This window comes from Antechinus flavipes, chromosome 3, assembly GCF_016432865.1.
Source record: "Antechinus flavipes isolate AdamAnt ecotype Samford, QLD, Australia chromosome 3, AdamAnt_v2, whole genome shotgun sequence".
Classification (NCBI taxonomy): domain Eukaryota; kingdom Metazoa; phylum Chordata; class Mammalia; order Dasyuromorphia; family Dasyuridae; genus Antechinus; species Antechinus flavipes.
The window spans coordinates 627,060,745-627,080,678 of NC_067400.1; the positions used below are offsets into that span (position 1 = coordinate 627,060,745).

The window sequence follows — 19,934 nt, forward strand, 5'->3', positions numbered from 1 at the left end:
ATTCAATGTGGAGAAGGGGAGAAAACTCTGAAAGATGTCATTATTAGATTCATGAAATTGAAGACCCAATAAAAGTGGTTTTGAAGCAGTGGGGAATAGGCAAGAAGCTCTTGTTGAGTAAATGTAGAAGTCATTTGGGTTTCACTAGGATACTTGGAAGCAAGAGCAATTTGGGCTGGTTGTTTAAAATCTCATGTTAGTAGTTCTGCAGAACAATTCACAACAATTGTGCACTCAAGACTTGACATTATTCTTTAAGGTTTTCCTGGTGTTCTTGTGGGGCTGCAGAAGGATCACATAGCATTTGGGGATAAAGATGCAGGCTAGCAAGCCAGTACTGGAGCTTAAGATGGAGAAGATCTCCACGACAACCATCATCTTCCCCTTGGTGCTCTGGTAGGTGGGGAGGAAGGTGATCCAGACGCTGCAGAACACCAGCATGCTGAAGGTGATGAACTTGGCTTCATTGAACTCATCAGGGAGATTTCTGACAAAAAAGGCCACAGTGAAGCTCGCCAGGGCCAAGACTCCCATATAGCCCAGGACAAAATAGAAGGCAATGAGGGAACCCTCATTGCACCCCAGGATGATGTGCTCACGGTCAGAGTGTGTGTCTGCTTCTGGGAATGGGGGAGAGAGCAGCAGCCAGATTGCACAGACCATGACTTGAATCAAGGTGCTAAAGAGAACAACAGAAATGGGGACTCTTGATCCCATCCATTTCCTGCTCCTGCTGCCTGGTCTGGTGGCTCTGAAGGCCAGAACCACAATGATGGTTTTGGCCAAAATAGTGGAGATGGCCATTGTGAACATTACTCCAAAGGTTGTTTGTCGGAGAAGGCAATGGGCTGCTGTTGGGCGACCAATGAAGAGCAAAGAACAGAGGAAGCAGAAGAAAAGGGAGATGAGGAGGATGTAGCTGAGATCCCGGTTATTGGCTCTGACTATGGGGGTGTTTTTGTATCTCACAAAGACATAGAGAACCAGAGCTGTGAGGAGAGACAAGCAAGCAGCTATAGAAGCCAAAGCCATCCCAATGGGATCTTCATAGTCCAGGAAGGTCATCATTTTGGGGAGGCACTGATTCCTCTCCTGATTGGGATATTGATCTTTGGGGCATTTCACACACTGATCTGCATCTGAAGAGAACAAACAAGTCTCAATATTTCAGCCACAGCAAAACTTCCCTTTCAGTGGACCAATAATATTTGTGGAAAAAATACAAATGGCTCCATATGGTTCCATGGGGATCAGAATCTGATATCAGTGGATAGAACACAAGATTTGGAAGACCTGAGTTTGAATTCTGATTCAGATAGGTCTGAGACTTTGTGATGCTGGGTTAGTAAATCACCTTCTTTATACTTCAATATTATAGTTTATAAAATGGGGATAATTATTGTGCCTACTTCACATAAATGGAAAAAATATGGCACATCTTAAAGTAGTAAAATAAATTTGAGTAATTGTGAGTTGTGACTGACTCTTTGTGACCACATTTGAGGTTTTCTTGGCAAAGATAATAGAGTTATTTGCTATTTCTTCTTCCAGCCTATTTTTCCCTGATGAGGAAGCTAAAGTAAGCAAGGTTATATAACTCACCCTTAGTCATAAAACTAGTAGGTGTTGAAGCCAAATTTGAACTCAAGAAGATGCTTTCCCTACTGCAGGCCCAGTGCTTCATTCTCTACTTCATTTACTAGATAGTCACTAGATACATGCTAGCTTTTATATCTATATCTATATATCTATATAAAATATTCACAGAGTACCTTTTAAATATGACATATTATTCTTAGTATCAACAACAAGAATTATAAATGTGACAACTCCATGTCACAGAATAAGGTAATCAATTTATTGCTAAATTCATTTCTTGTACTTGGACCATAATCTTTTTAAAGGTTTTCTGTTAGAGAGATAGTAGCTCTCTGTTTTTGTCGTTCCTTCTTATAATAATATGATTCTGTTGTCCTAAATGCATTAATTCTTCCAGACTTCTTTTGCAACATGTGGAGAGATTCCCCCTACAACTGTTAAAGATCCTGGTTGTGTGTTTTTCCTGTTGGTGCTTAGCAAATTGATGACCTATTTGTATACAACTATTTGCTGACAAAGTCTTCTGTGCTTTCCTTAGATGACCCTGGAGTTTTTTAAGTCATCAATTATGAATGCTGTAAGGATAGGAATCAAAGAAACTGAATGTGTTTAACCTGGAGAAGAGCAACTTCTGAAGGGACATGACACTGGTGTGATATATAGAAATCTATGGTACCTGGAAGAGGGACCAAACTTGTTCTGTTTGGTGCTACAGGACAAACCTCAAAGCAAGCTGGGAATTGCAAAAATTCTACAGATCAAGCACTACTGCAAGTTCTTCCTTCACAGATATTTTGTTCTTGTAGGCATTGCTCTAGATCTGGCTATTTTAATTTTATCCATTATTATCCCTTTCCCTTCGTCAGAAGTATTTCCCCAAATTTCTGCCTATGTGGGCAGTTTTGTCATCTTTTACTTTCATCTTCCCCAAAATCATAATTTTATGTTGAGTAGGTTTAGGTCTGGGTTTAAAACAGATCATTGTCTATTAGGAAGGCAGGTAGTTTCTGGATAAACATCCAGGAGAAACAGCTGAGATGAATTGAAAAATGCACTGAATTGTAACTCCATACCCTGGCTGGAGTCCTAGCCCTCTTTAATAACCCTTATACTGTGAATGGTTACTTCATCTTTCTCTTCTCTTAAATTAGTAGGGAAGTATTTGTATTACATCACTGCTGTCCTGATTGGGGAAAAAAATAAAACCTCTTTTGAAAGGCTTTATTCCTATATAGGTGTGAGAAATCTGTGTAACAGGTACTTTTTTCAGCAATCTCTCCCTGCGCAATTAAAGTACAGAGGAACTTGGCAAGAAATTCCTACTTTGTGGATCTCAAATTCCCCATATCTCTCTAATATTGATCACTTTGGAACTTCAATATTTTTGATTGTTGATGATTGTTGGACTTCTGGGAGCAGAGCCATGATGGTGGAGAGGACATACACTTCTTACTGACCTTCTCCTATAACCCTCAGAGTAATTAATAAGTCCAGCCTCTTAATTAGCTCTTTACCAGCAGAATCCACACATATTGGGAGTGCAACAAGTTACCAACAGAAGATAATTTTGGAGAACACCAGGAAAGGTCTGTTTCAATTGGAAATGGGAGGGAGGGAGGCCAAGCACAAGCAGGCTGAGCACAGATGCCAGCACAAATAGCACAGAGTGCTGGAATGGTGTGGGCTCTGCAAGGAGGTGCAGAATCTGCATGGTGGAGAATCTATGGGGATAAATCTACACCAGTGTTGGCCACTCTGTCCTGGTTGCAAGCCATAGATCAGTAGAGAACTTAGAAAACATCCAACATAAACACAAAAGGTAAATAGTGAACCCCAAAATGCCAGAATCTCACAGGACTTGGCCACGGTCACCCAGCACTAAGAGTGAGTCAGCACTGATCCAGAGCAGCCTCAGACACATACAGAGGAATTCACTGTATGTAGAGAAAACTAAAACTTTTTTTTTTTAACAAAATGAGTAAGGAAGTAAAGAGAATTCTAACAATAGATAGCTTTTATGGTGAAAAAGAAGAACAGATTTCAAACTCCGAGAAGACTAAAGGAAGATTGTCTCCAGATGAAGACTCTGAAGGTGATATAATCTGGTCCCCATTGCACAAGACTCTCCTAGAGGAAATTTTAAAAAGATCATAAAAGTGAGCTAGAAGAAAAATAGGGAAAGGAAATGAAAACTTTGCAAGAGGGTTTGGAAAAGTTATATAACACATTAAAAGATAGATTTGATAAAGTGGAAAAAGAAAACAACTCCTAGAAAAACAGAATTTGTGAAGCAGAAAAAGAAAATAACTCCTTAAAAAACAGAAAGTGAAATGGAAAAAAAATTTCATAGAACAAAATAATTCATAGAACAAAAAAATTCTGAACACCTCCTGAAAGAAACCCTAAAATTAAAACCTCAAGAAATATCATGACTAAATTTCAGAACTATTGGACCAAGGAAAAAATATTACAAGCAAACAGAACAAAATAATTCAAATACTGAGGAGCCACAAAAAGGATTACTCAGGACCTAGCAACTTCCACTTTAAAGGATTGAAGGGCCTAAAATCTGATATTTTGAAAAGCAAAGTAACTTGGAATGCAACCAAGAATAAATCACCCTGCTAAACTGAGCATTTTATTTCAGGGAAGAAGATGGACATTCAATGAAAATGGTGAATTCTATTTATTTTTGATGAAAAGACCAGAGCTAACCCAAAAATTTGACTTTTGAAAATAGAACTCAAGAGAAGCATAAAAAGGTAAAAAGAACTCTTGAGAACTGTATTTCTCTTATGGATATATGTAGAGAATACATGTGTAATCTGATTTTACTGTTATAATATAAAAGAAACTAGAGGTAGAAAGGGGATTGTGACAGAAAAAAAGGGGAAAGTGGAGGTAAAATGAGGAAAATTACATCTCAGAGGCAAAGAAAACCTATTATAATTGAGGGAAAGTAATGAATATTGTGTGAATCTTACTCTCATCAGATTTGGCTTAAAGAAAGAATATTAGATATATTTGGTTTCACTGAGAATCTTCTCTCACCTTATAGAAAAATGGGGGGGGGGGAGGAAAAAGGGAAAGGCTAAGCTAAATAGGAAGGAAAACAGGAATAGTAGGGGGAAGGTATAAGAAGGAGGAGGGTCTCTAATGAGGGAGGATTGCTTGAGGCAAGTAGTGCTCATAAGTAAAATACTGGGGAGGAGGAAAGGAGAAAAGGAAAGAGAAAATTATAATTTGGGGTTAATAAGATGTCAGGAAATACAGAATTAATAGGTTTAGCCATAAATTTGAATGGGGTGAACTCTCCCATAAAGTGTAAGCAGATAGCAGACTGGTTTAAAAGCCAGAATTCTACAATATGTTTACAAGAAACACATTTAAAGAAGAGTGATACATATAGAAACAAGGTAAAAGGCTGGAGCAGAATCTATTGTGCTTCAGATGGAGTAAAAGAAAGCAGGGGTAAACATCCTGATTTCAGATCAAACAAAAGCAAAAACTGATCAAATTAAAAGAGAAAAAGAAAGAAACTATATCTTGCTAAAGGGTACCATCGATAATGAAGCAATATCAATATTACACATATATGCACCAAGTGGTATAGTATCTAAATTCCTAAAGGAGATGTTAAGAGAGTTGCAAGAAGAAATAGCCAGCAAATAGTGAGAGATCTCAACCTTGCTCTCTTAAAACAAGATAAATCAAACCACAAAATAAATAAGATAAAAGTTAAATAGGTAAATAGAATACTAGAAAAGTTAGGTATTATAGATCTTTGAAGAAAATTGAATGGCAACAGAAAGGCATACACTTTTTTTCTCTGCAGTTCATGGAACCTATACAAAAATTGACCATATGTTAGGACATAAATACCTCAAAATCAAATTCAGAAAGGCCGAAATAGTAAATGCACTTTTTTTAGATCATGATGCAATAAAAATTACATCCAATAAAAGAACAGGGGAAAATAGAGCAAAAAATTAATTGGAAACTAAATAATGTCATCCTAAAGAATGAATGGGTGAAACAGCAAATCATAGACACAATCTATAATTTCATCCAAGAGAATGCTAATAATGGGACAACATATTGTGGAATGTAGCCGAAACAGTTATTAGGGGAAATTTTATATCTCTAGATACTTAATTGCATAAAATTTAGAGAAAGAGAAGATCAATGAATTGGACTTACAACTAAAAAAGCTAGAAAAAGAGCAAATTAAAATCCCCCAATAAAATGCCAAACTTGAAATTCTAAAAATAAAAGGAAAGATAAATAAAATTGAAAGTAAAAATACTATTGAATTAATAAATAAAACTGAGTTGGTTTTATGAAAAAAAACCCCAACAAAATAGATAAACCTTTAGTTAATTTGATTAGAAAAAGGAAAGAGGAAAATCAAATTGTTAGTCTAAAAAATGAAAAGGGAGAATTATCCAACAATGAAGTGGAAATTAGAGCAATAATTAGGAGTTACTTTGGTCAACTTTATGCCAATAAATTTGATAACCTAACTGAAATAGAGGAATACTTACAAAAATATAGCTTTCCCAGATTAACAGAAGAGGAAATAAATTACTTAAATAGTTCCACTTAAAAAAAAGAAATAGAACAAGCTATTAATCAACTTCCTAAGGAAAAAATCCCAAGGACCAGATAGGTTCATATGTGAATTCTACCAAACATTTAAAGAACAATTACCTCCAGTACTATATATACTATTTGAAAAAAAAAATAGGGAATGAAGTACTTCTCCCAAATTCCTTTTATGACACAGACATGATGATACCTAACCAAAGCAAGAAGAAAAAAGATAAAGGAAAATAGAGACCAATCTCCCTAATTAATATTGATGCAAAAATCTAAAATAAAATATTAGCAAAGATAGTACAGAAAACTATCCCCAGGATAATACCCTTTGACCAAGTAGCATTTCTACTAGGAATGTAGAACTGGTTCAGTACTACCATAATTGATTATATCAGTAACCAAATTAACCAAAACTATAGATTATCTCAATAGACGCAAAAAAAGCATTTGATAAAATCCAACACCCATTCCTATTAAAAACACTAGAGAATATAGGAATAAATGGACTTTTCCTTAAACTAGTCAGTTGTAGCTATTTAAAGACATCAGCAAGTATCATATGTAATGGAGACAAACTGAAACCATTGCAACAAGATCAGCGATGAAACAAGTTTGCCCTCTAGTACCATTACTATTCAATATTGTAATAGAAATGTTAGCTTTGGTAAAAAGGGTAGAAAAAAATTAAAGAAATTAGAGTAGGTCATGAGGAAACCAAATTATCACTCTTTCCAGATAATATGATGGTATACTTAGAGAACTCTAGAGAATCAACTAAAAACTATTAGAAGCAATCCATAACTTTAGCAAAGTTTCAGGATGCAAAATAAATCCACATAAGTTATCAGTATTCTTACACATCACTAACAAAATCCAACAGCAAGAGATACAAAGAGAAATTCCATTTAAAATAACTGTTAATAGTATAAAATATTTCAGAATCTATCTGCTAAGGGACAATCAGGAACAATATGAGCAAAACTACAAAACACTCCACACAAATTAAGTTAGATCTAAGCAATTGGAAAAATATCAAGTGCTCTTGGATAGGTTGAGTGAATATAATAAAGGTGACAATACTCCCTAAACTAATCTATTCATTTAGTGCTATACCAATCAAACTCCCAAGAAAGTATTTTTCTGACCTAGAAAAAATAACAACAAAATTCTTCTGGAACAACAAATGGTCAATAATTTCAAAAAAATTAATGAAGAGAAAAGCAAATGAAGGTGGCCTAGTTGTACCAGATCTAAAACTATATTATACAGTAGTGGTCATCAAAACCATTTGGGACTGGCTAAGAAGCAGAGAAGTTGATCAGTGGAACAGGTTAGTTTCACCGAACAAAATAGTCAATAAATATAGCAATCAAGTATTTGTCAAATCCAAAGACCCCAGCTTTTGGGATAAGAATTCACTATTTGACAAAAACTGCTGGGAAAATTAGAAACTAGTATAGCAGAAACTAGGCATTGATCCACACCTAACACCATCTATCAAGATAAGGTTGAAATGGATTCATGATCTAGGCATAAAGAATGATATTATAAACGAATTAGAAGAACATAGGACAGTTTACCTCTCAGATCTGTGGAGAAGGAATTTGTGACCAAAGAAGAACTAGAGATCATTATTGATCACAAAATAGATAATTTTGATTATATTAAGTTAAAAAGGTTTTGTACAAAAAGCTAATGCAGTCAAGATTAGAAGGGAAGCCATAAACTGGGAAAACATTTTTATATTCAAAGGTACTGATAAAGGCTTCATTTCTAAAATATAGAAAGACAAATTTATAATACTTCAAGCCATTCTCCATTGATTCAATGGTCAAAAGATATGAGAAGACAATTTTCAAATGAAGAAATTGACACTATTTGTAGTTATATGAATAGGTGCTCCAAATCACTATTGATCAGAGAAATGCAAATTAAAATAACTCTGAAATAGCACTACACACCTGTCAGATTGGCTAAGATGACAGGACATGATACTGACCAATAATTTAGGTAATGATACATTGTAGGTGGAACTGTGAATGGATCCAACCATTCTGGAGTGCAGTTTGGAACTCTGCTCAAAAAGTTATCAAACTGTGCATATCTTTTGATCCAACAATGTTTCTCCTGGGCTTATATCCCAAAGAAATCTTAAAGGAGGCAAAGGGACTCACAAATGCAAAAATGTTTGTGGCAGCCTTTTGTAGTGACTAGAAACTGGAAACTGAGTGATGCCCATCAATTAGAGAATGGCTGAATAAATTATGATATACGAATGCTATGGAATATTATTATTCAGTAAGAAACAACTATCAGGATGATTTCATAGAGGCTTGGAGAGACATGAACTAAGTGATACTAAGTGAAATGAGCAGAACCAGAAGATCACTATACAGGGCAACAACAAGACTATATGGTAATCAGTTCTGATAGATGTGGCTCTCTTCAACACTGAGATGATTCAAGACAGTTCCATTTGTTCAGTGAAGAAGAGACCCATCTACACCCAGAGAGAGAACTATGGGAACAGAATATGGAAGACAACATAGCATTCTCACTTTCTCATTGTTATTTACTAGCATTTTGTTTTCTCAGTTTTTCTTTTTCTTCCTTTTTGATTTGATTTTTTCTTGTGCTGCAAGATAACTGTAAGTATTTTTACATATATTGGATTTAACATGTATTTTAACATATTTAACATGTATTAAACTACCTGCCATCCAGGGGAGGGGGTGGGGGAAGGAGGGGAAAATTTGGAACAGAAGGTTTTGCAAGGGTCAGTGTTGAAAAATTTTCCCATGCATATGTTTTGTAAACAAAAAGCTTTAATAAAAAATTAAGAAAATATTCTTGATTGTTCTGACCTTTCTTCTACACTTCCCTTGATCTCTGGATATCATATTCCATGGGTAATAAGTTGCCTGTGCCTTACAGTAAATAGGAGACCCATTCACTTGCTTGGTTACCCTATATTCATGTTTGCTACAGGAAAGCAAGTGTCCTCATAGACTTACCTGTCTGGTTGGAAATGTGCCTCTCTGGGCAGAGGTCACAGTTAAAACAGCAGACAGGCCTTCTCTCCTGGGCTTTCTTCTGAAATCCAGGACCACAGACTTTACTGCATCTGGACTGAGGAGGCTGCACAGAGAAGTAGCCAAAAGCTTTTGAGAAAGTCATTTTGACAAAGTTTAAATCAATTTCTTTGCAAAAGGGACCCATATAACTAAAGCCTTTAGGAGTTATATTTCTTCTTAACTGTAGAAGAGAGAATGCTATTAGTATCAAAACAACCTGGGTGAGGTTTTCATAAAAAACCAATGCAAAGAAATAGAAAAAACAAAGAATGGGAAAGGTAAAAGATTTCATTAAGAAAAATTTGAGCTATTAAGGGAGAGTTTCATGCAAATATGGACATTATAAAAAAACAAAATGCTTAGGTATTTAATAGAAGTAGAACACAACGGAACTACATAAGTAAGGTATTAACATCATCAGCAACCATGATGTTGTGGCTGTTCTCAGGAGCCAAGTATTTTGGAGAATGAAATTATATTTGCCCTAGTAAGCATTGCTAATGATAAGGTGAGGAAAAGTAATACAATTCTAGCCAAGCTATTTAAAATTCTGAAAGATGTGGCTCTTAAAAAGATGGACACGGTAGGACAGCCAATTTGAAAATCACAATAGTGGACATAGGATTGAAAAGATCAGTTCTAAAGATGGACAATTCTAAGACAATTCAAGTCACTCAGCAACTGCATTCATGTTACATGTTGGCAAGGTTATATTTAAGATCTTTCAAGTAAGGTTGCAACAGCAAGTACAGAATTACCAGAAGAGAAGACTGGTTTTCAAAAGAGAAAGAGGGATTAGAGATCAAATTGCCAAGATTCATGGACTATGAGTAATGTAAGAAAGTCCCTGAAAAATCAACCATAGCATGTCTACTTCATTTCCATTGATCGTGTTACTCATAACATATGTAGGAAGTCCTCAAAGAGATGGGAGTACCAGATCATCCTACTGCAGCCCAAGAAACATGAATGTGGACCAAGAAGAAAAAGCTAAATCTAAACATGCAACAATGATTGCTTTCAGATTGGAAAAAGATTATGATGAGGTTGTATACTTTCTCCTTATTTATTTAATTTATATGTACTACAAGTTATGAAAAATGCCTGACTGGATGAAACAACAGCTGGAATCAAGTTTTTCAGGAGAAATTTCAAAGATCTCAGTTATTTAGACAATGCCTTTCTGATGACAGAAAGGGAAGCAGAATTAAGAAGCCTCTTAATTGTAGCGAGAAAAGTCCCTTGAAGCTCAACAAAACCAAACTAACTAAAAACTCAAGATCTTTATAACTAGTTTAATCAGTTCTTTTCAAATAAGGAGGTAAAAATGGAAGCACTAACACATTTTATGTGCTTGGCTCAAAAATTTCTACAGATGGTGGCCACTGGGATGACATAAAAAGAGACTTCCTGCTTGGAAAGGGAAATCTAGACAGTATACTAAAAAGCAGAGATATTACCTTCTTAGCAAAAGTCTGAATAGATACAGTTGTATTTTTCCCCAGGAACAGTATATGACTTTGTCAGTGGAACTTTTAAGAAAACAGCACTATGGAAAAGACATTTTTGAATCGTGATGCTAGAGAAGATTTTTGAAAGGCTTTAGTTCAGCAAAAAGATCAAATTGGTCAATACTTAAAAACTTAATTGCATTTATTTACTTGGAATTTCAAATAATGAAGGGAAGCTACATACTGAGAGATTCATTAGAAACATCCCTGACATCATGAAATATTAAGTCAAGAGGAGAAAGGGATTGCAGAGCATGAAATGGATGAATAATGTCATGGAAAAAATTCTAGAATTGGCCCAACTTGAGTGGTAGGGGAGGATAGAAGGGCTTGGTGTTCTAGTCACAAATACTTGGATAAGACTGAGTGACTGGACAAGAACCACAGTCTTGGAGTAGTAGTTTGTTAATTACAAGATTTAAAAATCTTCTGGGGAAGGAAAAAAACTAATAATCATAATCCATTGCACACCAAATATCTTGATTTCTAAGCTGTTTCCTTCAAGCAGATTTTGTGAAATATACCCCATGTTGGAAAGTGCTAGTAACTATTGTGATGGGCTATTTTCTTAGAGATTTCATAAAACCAACATTTTAATCATTTACTTTTTTATTCCATCTGGGCCATGTAATGGCTTTCTCTTGAATGGTTAAATCTTGGCCAAGTGGAGCTTGAGGAATAAACTCTCCCACTTTTATCAGGACTTCAGTATCATTTCTAAAGGTCACATAGTTGAGAATGTCATAGTTTGCCATAGAGTTCCTCTTCTTATCCAAGACCACCAGGTTCCCAGCACTATCATTAAACTGGAGGTTCTTCAGAAAGGAATGGAGCTGAAAGTGAAGAAAATTAGTTGAAAGGTTGCCACTAGATTATCTCAGGGATGTTTTCTAGTTTCTTTGCTGTTTACATTTTCTTCAATGCCTTGCAATGAGGAAGGATTGTACGATCCTAAAATTTTTCATTTGTCACAGAATTTTATGATGGATTGCTAATAACTTGGATAACAGAACCCCACAAAGCCAACTGTTCTTTCCAAGTTAGAAGACTGGGCCAAATTTCAAGCTGGAAATAGGAATTTTTCAACCTACTGAAAAAAGCCTTTTCTCTGTTTGATGAGAGTGTTTTTAGGATTGAAGGTACAGAAAGAGAGCATATAGTATTGATTAGAGTAAGTAGAGTGGGAGTTCACCCTTATAACTAATTATACTGCTTTCAACACAGCCTTTTATAGCCATTTATTAATTTAAGACACTCAGCTGGGTCCTTGTTTTCAAGGAACTTACATTCCTCTGGATACTAGATCATTTAATCAGAAAAATACATACAGTATGATTCCATGAAGAAGAAAATATCACCAAAATAGAAGGGAAAGACCAAGTATTTATATAGCATTCTTTATATGCAATGCATTTTCCATATATAATTTTTTTTACCAATATTATCTGATATGAAAAGAGAATTTAGGGTTAGAGTTGGGAGTCGGGAGGCATATAGGGTTAGGGTTAGAGTCGGCTCTAACCCTAAAATCGCATGCTCAATAGCAAAGATTTTTAAGTGAGAGCACAGAATCTGAACTTATAGGAAGCTAAAGATGCTCTGAGCCAGAAGTGAGTAAGCAATGGATCTTAGGCTTAAGAGGCTGTGTAAAATTATGGAGTTGCATGATAGGATCCTAATTCAGTATACATCCAGTTGGGAATTTTGCTGAAACATAGAATGTTAAATAGGTATAGTGTGAAATTACATTGGAAAGCTGTGATCACACTTTATAGCACTTTAATTCTATGCTGAGGATATTTTCTGCTAGAAGACATAAAAATTTATTTATGGTTCCTGACCATGAGTATATTATCATATTGGGTTAGGAGAGGACCATGTTAAGATGGTTTTTTAGTTTGTGTTTTATTTTTTCCAAATAGATGGAAAAAGAGTTTTCAATATTTATTTTTGCAAAATCTTGTGTTCCAGATTTTTCTCCCTCTCACTGTTCTCCCTTCTCCCCAAAACAGCAAGCAATACTTTATAGGTTAAACATAAACAATTATTGAAACATATTGACAAAATGTATAGTTTTTTAGGAAGATTATTTTGCTGATATTTGGCTTCTTTCCCTAATATTCTTATATTTATTAGTATTTATATTTTTGTATTATATATTTTCATATTTATTTTGCACATATATATAATTTGTACATACAGGTAAAATATTGTGTATGTATATAATATAGGAAGCATTTATTTTAAAAACATATTTACAATAAATATATATGTAATTATATATGTCTACATAAAAATATGCATATATATATATATATACACACATTTTTGTGTTGCTTCTTCTAGGGTTAAGTTTTTGAGATGAATGCGTTTTTCTTAAATTTTGAGTTCCTATCTCTATTGTATGTCATTTTATTTTTCTTTTGGTAGAATTATTCTAAATGCATATTTGTTGATTGGTTAGTAGCTCAATAAATAATGAGTGGGAGATAGGAAAAATAAGAAGCTAAATGGACAGGTAAGATGATTTTCATTCAAGAAGCACTATTAAGTAGTCTAGACATCATGCTAGTGTGGTAGACTAAACTCAAAATAAGAGCAATCTCTGTTTTGAAGGAACTTATATTTTACAAAAGTCAATATATAAATCCTTGTTTTGAGATTTAGCATTCCATATTAAACTTTACATTGAAAGGATCAACCAGGTGATGCAGTGGCTAGAGACTGGATTGGAGTCTGGAAAACCTGAGTTTAAATTAGCCTCAGACAATTGTGTGTGACCCTGGGTAAGTCACTGAACTCTTATTGCCTTGCAAAAGAAAAAAAGCTATAAAGCTGGAAAGGACCTCAGAGGCTATTTCATTTAGCTTTATTTCCTAGGAAAATAAATTCACTTATTCAATGGCACCTGGGGAATAAGTTTCATGCAGGATTTGAATCCAGCTTGTCTGACTAGACAAGAATTCTCTCCATTTTACTAGGCTGCCATGGAATAGCTAAAACTGCTAAGTTAACATAAATGCCCCTGACTTCCTCATTCTCTGGTGGAAGCATGGCAACTGTAGTGCTGATGCTTCTTCCCTTGTCTGACATCTTCTTTGTCAAAGACCCTCAGGAACCAGTTAATCTGGATTCTCACTCCTGCATCCTATCACAGGGATCGAAATTGATCTTAATTTTTTTTTTAATAATAGCTATTTATTTTAAAAATACAAACAAAAATAGTTTTCAACATTCACCCTTGCAAAATCTTGGAGTAGTGAAATAGCCCAGGCAATAAAATTCAGGCCAGCCAAGGTGTTTGTAATTTGGAAATCATTTATCGTTTATACCAGCCGGGATAGTCAGGATGGACTCTCAGTAGAGATCTACCTCGAACCCAAGTAGAGACAGGCCTAGAAGCAATTCTTGTTCTGCCTTGCTGTTACAACAGTGACTCGACTTCTCGCTCGAGAAGGGGGATGCTGGGGGAGCTTACAGGATGTCTGACATTGTTAGGCAATCATTCTATTTGAACATCAAGCACTTTGTAAAAAACACTTCCCTTAATTTAGTTTAAGCAACATTTTCCTACAAGCTTGAGGCCCCTTGACCCAGGGATGAGGGGGCCAGTCTTTTGTCCATTTCAGTACAAATTTTTCTTCCTCCCTTCTCCCCTTGTTTCTCTCCCCCAGACAGCAAATAATCCAAAATATGTTAAGCATGTGCAATTCTACAGATATTTCCACACATCATACTGCACAAAAAAATCAGATGACAAAGAAAAAAAAATGAGAGAAAACAAAAGCAAGGAAACAACAACAAAAAGAGGAAAATACTATATTGTGTTCCACATTCAGTCCCCAAAATTCTCTCTGAACGCAAATGGTTCTCTCCATCACAAGTCTATTGGAATTGACCTGTATCACCTCAATGTTGAAAATAACTACATCCATCAGAATTGATGATCCTAATTTTGAAATGATAAGAAATGAGCTAAAATATACACATTTCATAGAGTTTTCTCATAAATTTATCTCTGATTCTGTCATTTCTCCTCAAGAAAAGGAGGCCCAATTTCAAAGGGAGTTTTGATATCTCACAGCTACACAGGCCCTACCTTTCTCCTAGCTCTTATTGAAGTTGACAGAAAATTTGCTTGATTCCATCTTAAAGTTTTTTATAATGAATTAAGGGAATAGAAAATTAGTTTTCATAAGATAGCTCAAGTTATCCAGCAACGTTTAAAAAGCAGCCCCTCATGCTTTATTCAAAGGCAATGAGAATTTTTGCTCAGGATCTTTAATTCAGTGTTTACTCATAAGAATCAGAAAAAGTTCAAGAAGGATTTGAGTCTGCTGTGAAGAGCTAACTCACTGTTGGAAGAAGTGAGCAGAGTTACTAATCCCTTATCTCTTTTTTTAAATATTGCAAGTTGAGAATCAATGACTTGGATATCACTGTAATGAAAGAGGGAACTTTACCTTCTGCGGGGGAACAACCCTGTCATCTCCATCTATGTTGAATTCCATTTCTGATCTCACCAAGAACATTTCATGAAGGGCCCAGCCCACAGCATACACAGCAGTGTAGACAGTGTAACTCTGGTCAGACATAGTGATGTCTAAATAGCTCAAATGCAGTGTGTCTAAAGAAGCATTTGGTGAACAGATCCCTTCATCTTCCTTTCCATGTTTATTTGGACACCCAAAAGCTGTGTTCCAAAAGTTCTTAAGGAAAATATCCTCTGGGTGTCTGGCAGGATTAACAGTTTTCAGAAACTGTTTGAACCCAGGAATCTTACTTGTCTGATCTGAAAATATCAGAGCCCCATGGAAAATATCAAAATCGATATAATCAGGTTTTTTGGCAATATCCCAGTGACTGGTAGTGATCCACACTCTTCTTACAAGGATATAAGGATGTATCGTAAACATCAGGCTCAGAAGTGAATTTGTATCTCCATAAATGACAGTCACATTTACTGCAGAAAAAAATATGTTGATTATAACATTTTCTTTTGATGAATATTCTTTTAATGAGTGACCAGTGGAGATCTTTTCAAAAAAGGCCACACAGACATCATTTTTTGCCATTTCTTCTTGAAGGTCCCTGAGGAATTTCTCACCTATTGAATCATCTGAGGCAATAAGGCCCACCCAGGTCCATTTGAAATGCAGCATTAATCTGACCATGGCAAGGGGAAGAGAAGTGTCACTGGGGGCCATCTGATAAACAGAAGGAAACTGAAGTGGGTCATTTATGAGTGGATCAAAAAGACCATAGCTGATCTGAAAAGGAACAAAACAGGGGTGTTTTTCAGTTTAATGCATTTGCTTAAAAAAAATTCTCCAACCCCACTCTATGTGAACTTAGTCTCCTCACTTCTCTCTATCTAGAATGAACTCATTCTTCATTTCTGCCTGGTAAAGTACAGAACTTCATGCAAGGGTCATCTCCTTCATCAAACCTGCCCTAGTTGGAACAGGTGTAAGTGTGTTCTCTCTTTTACTTCCTTGTATCCCCACCATTGAACCTAGGGACTTGAAAATATTAGATGTTTAATAAATATTTTAAATATTCAATTACATGATTTTATATAGCTTGTTGGTCAAAATGTAGCACATCCTATGTGATGAAGCTAATAAGTCTGATGTCCTCAAACTCTGTATTAGGTTTTTAATTTCTGAGATTCAATAGAAAGGTAACCGAGACACCAGAATTCCTGAAAAGTATTTGACATTTGTATTTCAAGTGGCACACCCTCCCAGGCCTGCCTCTGCCCTCCAACCAGCATAAGCTAAATGAAGCCTCTGATTTCCTACCTGTGGGAATTTATAGAGCTCCAGCAGAGTTCCCATGGAGAAAGTCAATTCAGAATTTTCTCCTCCAATGACCACTACAGACTTTCTCTGCCTCTCACAGCTGTAATTTGGAATGGTCTGTCCCTGGCCTGATAGCCACATGAGGGAACTCTCCAAGATCCTGTCATCATTGTGATAAGCATTGTAGATGTGGAATCCCAAAGAAATGTTGGGCAAGAGATGTGGGTTCCTGTTGATTTCTTCTATGGCAAACATAAAAGCCAGGACTTGATAATAGTGTTTGAGCAGCCAGCTGCAGTAAGAGGGAGATTATCAGGGACAAGGAATCTGTATGGTTCTACCAACCTTAAAGAGGAATTGGAAATTTTCCAGAGGATTTCCTCAGTTATACAAAGGTCCATTTTTAGATCAACCAACCTTCTTATTTTCTTTTTAATTGTATCATGATTTTCTGAATATTTCAGTCTATTGCTAGCAATGTCTCAATTACCTAGGCTTTTACTAGCTTTGTTGAATCTATGCCTGAGGGCATCAGGAGCTATACCAGAGCTTTCCTCCCCCTTTCATTCCAAATTATCACCACATTTAAACTACCACAGTAGCTGTCTAAAGCTCCCATTCATTCTCAAACATCATAAGCAGTTCCTCTAAAAGCTAACAAATTCTTTAGATAAATGAGACAAATTTAAAATAAATTTTCAAAATGTGGAGCAATAAAAAAAATGAAAAAAATAAGACAAGTAACATGGAGAAAACCAAACATCAACTTGATAGAAATAGATTGTTCACTGATTTTATTAATTATTATTATAATTGATATTAATATAATCTTCAAATAGATACATAATTAAGATATAAAACTAACATTATAAAATTGGGATCCTAAGGAAGAAATTATTTTTGAGCATTGAAAAGAATCCATGAACAAAGAAGGCATATACAAAGGAAGTTAATGGAAAAATTTTTGGTTATTTAAAATTTAAATCTTTTTTTGCCCCACACAAACCCAATGAAACTAAGATCAGAAGTCAAAGATTTAAGTGGAAAACTTATTATGCTTCTGTTAAAAAAATTATTTCCAAAATATAGTTTTTAAAAAGTAAAATTTGATAAATTGTCAAAGAATTTAAATAGAAACTTGTCAAGATAAGAAATTAAAGGTATCTTTAGGCTTATGAAAAAATAATCAAAATGGCAAATAAACATGGTAATAAAAAGCAAATCAATTCTGAGTCTCAACCTCGCACCCATCAGATTGGCATAATTAACAGAAAAGAGAGAAATAGTGAAATGTGCAAGGGGATGTAAGGTAACTGTCACATTATTGTATTTTTAATGGAACTATTAATTGTTTTAGCATTCTGGAAAGCAATTTCTATCTTAGCCAAAACGTCATTAAATTATAGAAATCTTTTGTATAAATAGTTCTTCAAAGAATTAAAAAATAAACGAGAGAAAGGTGTATAAGTAAAAAACAATGGCATTTCTTTGTGGTATGGCAAAGATCTGGACATGAAAGAGCTGCCTTTTCATTATGGAATGGCTGAGTAAATTATGGTACATAGATCTAATTTGATACCATTATTCTGTTGAAAATGAAGTAATATAATTTCATGGAAACCTCACACAATTTGTAGTAACTGATGTAATATGAAGATAGAAAAAGCAAAAGAACAATTTATACTTTAAGGACAACAATGTAAAAATAAATATCTCCAGAACACTTAAGAACTCTTAGCAATGTAATAATCCCACAATGATTGCAAAGGATTAATTATGTAGATGGTAATGAAATCATTATAGAAAGCTGCTGGGCTGATGTACAAAATAATACATTCATTTGAGATTTGGCCATTGTGAGAATTTTTTCCTTGATTATGCTGAATTGTTATAAGGAATTTTCTTTTTTTTTTCCAATATGAAGTGATACAGAAAAAATACTGGATAATTGAAAAAGTTATTTAAAAATAAAATAGAACAAATACTCACTGATAGTCTTCATTATTGTATTGAGGATGAAACCAGAACATATTCCCGTATTTAAGTTCTTGCACTTGATGTATGAATAAAGGAAAAAATCCTCCAACAACAAGATCCCCATCTTTGAAATATGTGGGGCTGAAAGACCTTTCTAGGTAACATGGAGTCTCTTGCTCCCTGACTACAGACAATGGCAGCTGCAAAAGCAGGAAGAAGAAAAGCCTGAAGAATATGTGGGTGACTGCTCTCCAACTCCCAGCCAAGGTGCACCTGCTTTTTAGCAAAGTTTGTGATGTGCTGTGGAGGAAGCAGGGCAGCAGCATCTGTAGTAGCTTTAGGTGTCTTGGGAACAGAAAACTTTCCTGCAGAATGAACAGTTTCTTTTTTGAGCAACTGTTTAAGTTTTGCTCTGATCCTCATAATTTCGAGACAGAATATAATATGGCTCTGGCTCATATCTAAGACAGAGACATTTCTGGCCAGGCCAGAGTGTATTAGCTCTGGTTAAAGGATCATTGAAATGTCCTTGCTGGTCTATGTGGCTAGGATCCTGTGTGTGCATCTTTCCACCCAGGAGAGAGAACTTAGTCCATGATGGACTCTTGGGACCATTGCTGCTTGCAACTCTGCACCTGTGTCCCTGTGTCTGAATGAAAAATGTGTTTTTCTCAGTCCTCCTTCCCAACTCTGTTCTCAGCACTGACAATTGGTATCAAGTGGGTAGGAGACCCAGTAATACCTCCAGAAGCAAGGGAATTTAATAATGTGTCAGAGCCTTTGTAGGAACCTGAGTAATCGCTCTGGTATATCAGAGTAGTGTCCATGACAGGTGACAAGGTCAGAAAGTGGTCCTGACTGAGTGACCAAGCTTTAGGTGATTTCAGCTTCTTTCTCCCATATCCTTAAATCAGGAAGCCCTGCAGACTGGGGTTAGTCTCTAAATAATGTTCTGTGACATATGTCCTGAACCAAGTATTTTTTCACTATTTCTTCCAACAGCACATAGAAAATTATTGTTGGCATTTATTGTCTCACACCTCCCTCCATTTGTTGATAGGAGGATGACTTTTACCAAGTTCTTCTATAGAAATCTCATCTTTTATTCCAGCAATCCCTTCATTCAGTCCCTCTAGTCAATGCCTGTCTAATTTTGAAGCAAGCATCCTTTCTTAATTCTGTCCCTAAAACACAAGCCCATAAAATATCACTCAGTTATATAAAAGCCACAAAATTATATACTTTGAATATCAGTGATACTATGAAATGACTCATTTGAACTTGAGTCAATTTAGTAAACTTAAAATTTATTAACAACTTGTTACTAATGGCAGATAGATTTTTTTTCCTTTGGAGAAGGCTTTATAACA

At 35.3% G+C, this 19,934-nt stretch overlaps 1 protein-coding gene across 1 annotated transcript; it reads right to left on the bottom strand.

The window, feature by feature from the left end:
- Nucleotides 1-234: 234 nt before the first annotated feature.
- LOC127557632 (vomeronasal type-2 receptor 26-like) lies at nucleotides 235-18,987 on the bottom strand. Its single transcript, XM_051990944.1, has 7 exons — nucleotides 18,728-18,987; nucleotides 16,588-16,879; nucleotides 15,247-16,053; nucleotides 11,476-11,616; nucleotides 9,213-9,336; nucleotides 9,074-9,079; nucleotides 235-1,139 (listed from the first exon to the last, which is right to left on the bottom strand). Exons 1-7 carry the CDS (start codon nucleotides 18,985-18,987, stop codon nucleotides 235-237), a joined length of 2,535 nt encoding a protein of 844 aa, XP_051846904.1.
- Between the last annotated feature and the right edge of the window lie 947 nt (nucleotides 18,988-19,934).